This window comes from Egretta garzetta, unplaced genomic scaffold, assembly GCF_000687185.1.
Source record: "Egretta garzetta isolate BGI_Z169 unplaced genomic scaffold, ASM68718v1 scaffold289, whole genome shotgun sequence".
Taxonomy (NCBI): domain Eukaryota; kingdom Metazoa; phylum Chordata; class Aves; order Pelecaniformes; family Ardeidae; genus Egretta; species Egretta garzetta.
Window position 1 is genome coordinate 1696629 of NW_009260801.1, and position 8819 is coordinate 1705447.

Consider the following 8819-nt stretch of genomic DNA (forward strand, 5'->3'; position numbering starts at 1 on the left):
GTCCTGGGGTGAAGGCAGCAACCCAGTGATTTACAGATTTGTCCATTCAAAAATCACATGGTAACTCTTCTAGGGGTTTTCCTCCATGGTTTTATGGCTATGACAACACAGCAGCACACAGGGCTGGGCAGAGATATCTGCAACTGCTCTTAGGGTGCCAAGTTCAGCAGCAGCAGCAGAGTAGCCTTGCCTCTGCACAGCATTCAAGTAGACTGGGAATGTTTAATTTTATGCCTAATGCTTACCACTACCAAATTTTTGTACAGTCTTGCAAATGAGGAATCACAAGATGCCATTTGTGACAGGAATTCATACAGGAATTTATCACCCAGCTGCTCTCCGAGGTTTTAGAGTTTATTTCAGCATCATGCCAAATCTTTAACTGAGATGCTTATAAAAAGGCACGTTTGAATGTGACCTAGAAAAACGGTGTGCTACTAAAGTACTAAAGTGACACTGCTCTGACCTGTCTTTTTGTTAAAACCGTTATGTTGGCTCCTGAAGAAAATCCTACCGCTACACAGGAAATGCAAATTACTGTTTTGTCCACTGCCATTCATTAAGCGAAAACCCAGTAAACATGTTTTAGTTACATCCTCAATCTGGAATAGGCTAGGTTCTGAAAGCTGGGGGCTTTAAATTTGAAACCTACCTGTTTCAACCTCTCCTTCAGCGCCCGGTCTCTTGCAAGTGATGCTTTAACTGGTTTGCATTCATAGCAAGATTTTTTCTTAAAAAAGTCACCTTTTAAGCCGTTTATGTCTTCAGCAATTTTTCCCAATAAACGTTTTCTTTCTTTGCAGTATTTGTGAACCAGCTATATTTCTTAATCTTCATAAATGCCACGACTTAATTACTTTTACTCCCTTAATCAGCTGGTAAGCCAGGTCTTTATTTTGAAGTTAAAGTGCTCCCTCTGCCGCTCATTTTTTGAGATGCAGTTTTTACAGGTTAACAAAGCTGAAAATATTACAATTCATTCTTTGGAAATCAACCTAAAAATTCAAACCATATATCCTCCTTCTAAACAGGAAAAAATATGGCCAAAATGTATAAATTAAAACATATCGTTGCAAGTGATTATTCTGCTATCACTTACAAGGACAGTTGTACTCCTAGCATCCTTCAATTTAGGTGCACACGATTTATAGCTTTAAAAATAAAGCACATAATTACCTGCCTCCACTGCTTACGGCCTCTCCTCCTCTCTGATAGGTTACTGAAATAGTTAAAAAAAGGAAATAATTTAAAAATCATAAAAGACTCCTTAAATAGCAATATTAAATTTGCCTTTTTTTCATTTTAGCTAAGACAATAAATGTGCATTGTTTACACATTAATTCTGAGTCTCATTCTGCAAGCTATTCCTTCAAATGCAAGTTTATACATAATACTTGTGTTGCTTGATAACTAATAGTCTTAGCTGCAACAAAGTTTTATATTTCAATTCTGTTCTGAAAACCACACATACACGCATCGCTTGAGAAAGCAGGAAGCCATACATCAGGTTGAACTTATCCTTAACATAACTCTGCTGACTTCAGTGGAGTTATTCTGTAGAAGAATTTAGGTCATATATTTATTTCATGAATGGCTAGATGTTAAAGCTTTGCTCTACCTTATTATTTTGGTAAGATTAAAGAGGTATCGTGATTCTATAACAGACCTTACTTCCAATGCAAACAATGGCTCATTACAGCTGAACCTACCACAAAAACACATGCTCTTTCTGAATGTCACTGCCCTATACTCATGGAACAGGCACGCTGTAAAAGTCCACAGAATATTCACATTTTATAACATTTTACAATGGGATTTATTAATGATACTTTTTCATCTAAAAATTTAAATGCATCAATCTTGGTAAAAAATGTCTGGCAGAAAGAATACTTCCTAAATTAGACAGAACAGTTTTGCTAGCATTTCAGAAGCATTACACATTAACAAAGTGGATGTCCACATGCATTTTTTTTTGCTGCCATGGACTGCATATCCCTCAGAGGAAGCATCATGGTTGAAAATTTAAGTTTTTCAGATGCAAACATCCAAGAAAAAACAGTGCTGTAAATTCTGCAGGTTTGCCTTGGGTTTGGCAAAGGGTTAAGGAGATTGCCTCCCTGCAAATGCTGATGGATTCTACATTTTCCAACTAGGAATGTGTTGAAAAAAAGCAGCCAAATTCTGCTCTTTAGAAGAACTCCAAACTGGGAGTCTGCAAGAGAGAGATAAATGCTGGCAGTGATGACAATAACAGGATTAAAATGTAGGATGCATTGCTACAGGTAAGTCTATTACTATAGGTAACGCGAAAGAAGAGGGTCTGGTTCCATTTAAAGTCAATGGAACTAATGACTGAGATCCTGGATTGAAAAAGGATTTTTTTCCTTTATATGTTTTACACACTTAGTGTTTTTTCCAATTTCTTCTTTAAAAATCTCAGAGCTATTTATGTTGCAGCTCTGACATATTTTATGGAGCCCTGATATTTTCTTTTAATGTTAAGAATCCAACTGAGAAAATACATGTTAGCTAACCTACCAATCTCTGCAGAATTTCACTAGTGTGCTACAGCTGTGAGTGCAATAGAAGCCCTCTGTTAAGCCAATTAAAGTAACGGCAAAATAATAATAGTTTGAATTAGGCTCCACCGTGGATCTCGGAGGACTTCAGAAACATTAAGGGCCACTCCGACTCATGCTGAACAGTAAGCAACTCCACTGAACATAATAGGATGACTTCTGAAACAAGATACTATTCAATGTGATTAAAAGCACGTGGATAAGAATCTAACCCATTACGATTAGGTCTGTGTGGATGAATGCAGACAGACGTGAGATTGCTTCATCTGCAGGCCAACTTGGAAGGATGTAACTCAGCTGCTGCCCAGAGGCCAAATTAGTACAGTCCTGATTTTGAGCTGATATGCCCTGCTAACGTGAGTATGCAGAGGGGGGTAGGTGGTTTCTACCCTGCCTGGATACACATAACTTGCAAGTCTCATAGACCTCTTGTGAAAACAAGGGGTTTAGAACAAAGGAGGAAGAAAAAACCTGTCTGCTCACTCAGGCTGTAGCTGAACGCAATGCATGCAGTATACTGGGGGGGTGTGTGTGGAATGTGTTGAATCGTATCTACTGCAGAGGAAGAGCTGCTGAGCTGCCAGACCATGGAACTGACTGAGGGTCAGCTCTACAGAACGGAAAGGCTTTCATGGACTTCGGTGGGCTATGGCTTAGGTCATGTCATGTTTCACACATTTCCAAGCAGAGAGAAATAGATGATTTTAAACCCACCCTGAATTCGAAATGCACCTCTCTTTATGTAGAACAGGATGATTATGTTAAAATTTCATAGCACAAATACAGTTTAAGGCAGCAAGCAGGGAAATCTAACTGCTACAGCACTTTGATTTTCTGTATCTTCCAAAGCAGACAACTCCTACGTCACCGGGTTAATGCAGATTCAGAGGAAAGAAAAGAAGCAAATGTTTCACCAACTATAATCCCACTGAATCCTTTTCAAGTCAGCACCTGGGCTCTGCTGAGTCATTCCTCCTCCACCAGAAGCACCTTCGGCATCGCTAGATGCAGAAGGCCATGCTACTCCATTGTAATATGCAAGAGCCCAGGTTGTACAAACCGACTGGATCATGCTACAAAGTGGCATGCTCGCATCAAACGGTATGGTACAAAATGGCACGCACAAAGGGAAAAAAGTGTCAGCCACAAAGCAAATATACGCTACTTAGAGAACAAAATAATGATACCTGTCATTAATGAAATGGTTTAAAAAACCCTTCAGAACAGCTGGGCTGGTTATGTCAGAAAAAGAGGAACAGTACCACAAACACATGCTAAAGTAACAAAGAAAGGGGGAAAAGTGCAAATATATACCTGTTGGTGTGAAGGTAAAAGACGGGACTGAAAAATCAAAACAAAATACAAACTGGTTATTAAGCTGAAGAGAGAAAGGGAAACATACCACATTAGTATAAATCTAGCAGACAGCTGAACATAAACCAAACGTATATAACTAACCCAGTAGTTCAGTCACATTGTTATAGAAATAACATTAAATTTGTGATTCAGAAAGAAGCTTGTCTCTGCAGGTAGCAGTCTGAAAAAAAAAAGCTTGATATTCTATTGTGCTCCTGAGGGGACCGGACTGTGGTTTAGCCTTTCAAATACCCCTCAGTCTGATATTTTAAGTTTTTCTGAAAATCCTAGCACAAACAAAACCCCCACACTGTTAATCATTTTAGAATGCAGAATGACAAATTCCTTAACAAAGCCTTATCAAGGTCCTATTGAATCTTATCTGCAGTTGACTAAGTAAATGCTCATTACGCTGAACTAACAGGCACGCTTAAGTATTCAGTAAGGAAATAATAATCATATAAACGAACAAAGAGAACTGCTGTTTTACTGTCTCTGAATCAAGAATGGCACCAACTCTCACTGTAATAAAGGCATTAAAATCTACTGCAGCAATTAATTTTTGTTTTCATTGACAAGACTGTTAAACAGAGTTATTATCTTTCGCTCTTAAATAATCAGAAAAAAAGGTAAAAGATCTCCCTGGATGTAACACCTTTCTACCTTTCAACCCTTGGCTTTGAGAGGGAAAGGTTAACAACGGAACAATGACATTGCTTGACAATCTTCACTCTCACAGCTACTATAAATCCTCTTTGGATCAATAGGGCCTCTAATCCAAACACAGAGCGCTAGCATCCGCTCTCCTATTAGCACATGCCCCCCCTCCTGTTGACAAGACAGTATAGTTTTTCTATCTCTGATGGGCACAAAAAGGCTAATGTTGCCCTTTTCGATCTAATGACAGCAAAGAAAAATTTAAGAGAGAAAATAAAATATTCGCTAAATGTAGCCCTGAGATAGAATCTGATCAGCAAACCTGGCACAGAAAGACAAGGTTTTGCCTAAGAAACAACTGCTTAATCTGATTTTTACAGTAACTCTGATGGTTAGGGGGAGTACTGAGTGTCTTCTTGTTGCAATTTAGGATATGCTGTAGGTTTTCCCCCGTTTCACCAAGCCAATTTACTTCCAGGGATATGACACTAAGCAAAAAAAAGAAAAACCTCTGAGCATTTGTGCATTTCAGGCTTCATCTGTAGCACAGCTCTTTATCTTGGGAATGCCATTGTATTTTCTTTGAGCTAGGCCTTTTCACACAGTCAAGTTTAATTTAGCTACATTCAAAAATATAGAACCATAGTTCTATAATATAGAAACCAAGCTTTCATTAAAATAGAAGATGCATTTAAACCAGAGCTACTCAAAAGAGAATCAAGTGTCTCAAAATTAATTTGCAATCACAAGGACATGATAAAAAAAATCTTAAACTACTGTCTCATTACTCTGCTGTGAGCTAAGTACTAAACCTAGTTTAGTTTCTTAAGGAACTGAGGAACAGATGAACAGAGGTTCAACTAAATGAAATCTTTATCGCTACCACACGAAAGAACAACTAAAGTCTCAGAGCAGCTATTAATAAACTCTTCTGAGTGTGTAAGAGTGCTAGTACAATATGTGTGTGTGGGAGTTGCAAAGTATTTTAACAGATGTCAGGCCTGAAGCTAAATATGAAAATAAATAAATAAATGCAAGACTGGAGAAAGTTTGGGCTTGCAGTGATATCTTGATGCACTGCAGAGTGGCAAACTACTTTGCAATTTATATTTCACTAAAGCTGGCTTTTTTCTTGAAGAAGACTCGATAATGGAGATGCAGACCCTACTTTTCTCTATATTTTCATTAAAATCCCCACCAAATTACACAAAAGATATTTTTACAGATATTGAAAAACACAGCTGTTTTGAACAATAGCTGATGTCATTAAAGTAACCATTTTTAAGGACAAATTGTATGCCTTTTGCTTAATCATAGGTACTGCTGAAAGCATAGTGATGTTAGTTTGATAGAACTGTAGAAAGGCAGTATGGCAGCATGCTATTAGTAAAACAAAACAGCGCAGGCCAATGCAGCAGTATGTCGGGGTCTGTCTTAGCTAAGAAATCCTAGCAGAACAAAATCAGAGGTGGAATTCAACCCTGATTTCTGTGGTTACGACTCCGCTACAGCCACTGTGCCTGAAGTCTACCGTGAGCACTAAGACTGTGATAGCACAGAGGACACCTAAACTCTGCAACACTCCAGAACTATTTCCATGTATCCACTCACTCAGTTGCTATTTTCAGCACTGCTTCTTTTTCATAGCAACACACTGCTACTGTTTAAAAACGTTTGTGTGATATTTGCCTATCTCTCTTGTCCATCACACATTCATTCTTGAAGTGACTGAAGAACGCAAGCTCATGACACCTTTCATACGTTAAGATGTGAGCACCTTTTAAGCCTAGGCCTATCTTTTGATTGCTAAATATCAAACATTCTCCCTCTAGTCCTTGAAAAGCAGGATCTTCCATTTTCTGGTTCATTCCAGAATTTACGGTTCTTATTCTATGAGTGCCTATGAGGTACTGCTTTGAGATGTAATGAACTGTAGCTTACTGAATTCAGCCTTAACTTTGGGGCTTAATCAAAAGATTATTGAATCAGGAGAAATCAAGTTTTTTATTCCGGAAGATCTTCCAGGTAGAGATTCTAGTTTTGTTTGTCACAGAGTATACTGTAAAGCATCGCTTGCCCGCCAACAATCCGATACAAAAAATACCCGTAACATGAAGAGTGCTTTAAGTTAGTCCCACTGCTGCCATTCTAACCGAATGCAGATGCAAGATGTGATAGCCCCAGAATTCAGTCCCAATGAAGGGTCTCACAACAGCATTTATGAAAGAGTCTTGGAAAGTATTATTGACTGTTGTGCTTTTGCAAACAGCCACTTCACCACATTGCCCTGGAGCGCAAGGAAATTCAAGTGCACGCACCAAAAGCGTTACTGTAATGTACACCACTGTTAGTATTCTTAGCAGCAAGCAAAGGACTGAACAGGAGGGACAATGAACTACCATCCACTTGGCTCCTTTTCAGATGGTACAGTGTCGGGTAGCAAGGGCATATTGGAAGCTTCCAGGCTTACATCCATCTTTACATTTCTCTTTTGTAGGAGTATCTTTATGAAAAGCTAGTCTAGGTATTTTGCTAAAGGCTTAAGCTTTAAAGCTAGGTTTAACACGTTACGTAAATATTGCTGCTTTCTGCATTGGCTCCTGATCCACACTTCCTGAAAATAATGAAGTAATTTGATAATTCCTGCAGGGAGTCTTGGAAGAACAAGAGACCGATTGATGAAGTAAACAGCCAGTAAACAGGCATTCAGCAGCCAGCGCACTGAAATATGTAATACGGCACCTTTTCTGATACCAGCGTAAGTACTAGTGAGTCCATTTCGCTTCTTCCTGTGGCGATACAACCAGATGCTGAAGACCATAAGGATAATCCAACAGGCTGCACCAATTCCAGCAATGAAGGCAGGCTGCTTTACCACATCAGAAATCTGCTGGGCTAAACTGACTTGATCTTCTGAAGACACAGGGTTTCCATGAGAATCTGAAAAAATATGACCCAAAACAGCCAATTAATTTGAATAAGCAACTTTAAAAGGCAGCGCGAAAAAACCTGACATAACCATAGTCCAGTTTTTCAAGGTAAAATCCTTAAGACTGTGCTTCAAAATACCTTTTTACAGGTCCAGATAGAAATGGTTTGTTTTCCATGAAAGATAGGTACCTCCAAATTCACTGACTTCTGTTTGTTTATGAAACCCACTAAAATCAGGCCACTAGGCATAGAAATAGAAAGTAAGGCTCATAAATTTCAAATTTGGGGACTGCAATTTTTTTTTTTTTTTTAATTTTAGCAAAGCAACACCAGTTTCAGAAAATTATTCAGAAATTCAGCAAAGAACACAGCAAGAAAGCCCAAGTATGAAACATGCGTAGTCTAATCTTTGAGCTCTATGAATGCGTAGAAGTCAGCTACCCAAACATCCACTCTCATAACTGAAAATCACAGAAGAATTACAAATTCAAAGTACATTCACATGAGGTTGGTACTGAGGGATACATTTTAATTGAGCAGTTCCTGACAGATTACTTGAATCTTGTATTACACAGTCAAGCGTACTCTGTGCAGTCTCTCACTTTGACCTCAATTAAAAAAGACTGAATATTAAAAGGATGTAAAGGAGTAAAAGTACAAAATACCCAATCCTGCCCTCTTGATGTGGATGAAAAAGCTGAAGTATGACTAAAAAAAGGATTATGAATTGGTAAAAATAGTCAAGCAGTCTCATTATTACTGAACAAGCAGCCCTTCCTAAAAACAGTTTATTCTTAAGTGTCCCACATTAAAATAAAGAACATGTATTTTTCCACACACTTTTGATTTTTCTTTTTAATGGAGAAATCCCCTGTAAGAATCAGTCTTTTCTGCTCTTTCTGTACTAAACTTTTGCAAGAACCTTCTAGGAACAGTAGTAAGAATATTCAGTTAGTGACCAATGCTTTCTAAATGACATGAAGCAACTCAGAGACAAAATACTGCCTTCCTGATATTTTACCACTACAGTGAGCGCTTACTGGAAATTTCATTACTGCACAGGGTGAGGGCAAGAATTCGAAACCTTTACTCAGAGCGGATATTGCTTTACACACTCCACAGCTTAGTCTTTGAAATACCCATTTTTACTCTCGTGTAAACCCAACAGTTAGTTGCTTTTTACTATGGGTAGTGACATCAGATTCAGAATGAGAGATTATGGTTTTAAGGAGAAAGGTGCTGTTATTCCATTAATATTAACGATATGAGAAACGAAAACCTATTTACTTAAAAACC

General features: G+C 38.3%; 1 protein-coding gene across 1 annotated transcript in view; it reads right to left on the minus strand.

The window, feature by feature from the left end:
- Positions 1-8819, minus strand: part of ROBO1 (roundabout guidance receptor 1) — a 659248-nt gene that overhangs the window by 36986 nt on the left and 613443 nt on the right. Inside the window, exons 19-21 of the mRNA XM_035902213.1 lie at positions 7335-7532; positions 3894-3920; positions 1177-1219 (exon numbers count right to left, since the gene is read on the minus strand). Coding sequence (XP_035758106.1) covers positions 1177-1219; positions 3894-3920; positions 7335-7532 — 268 coding nt within the window. The remainder of the gene's footprint in view (positions 1-1176; positions 1220-3893; positions 3921-7334; positions 7533-8819) is intronic.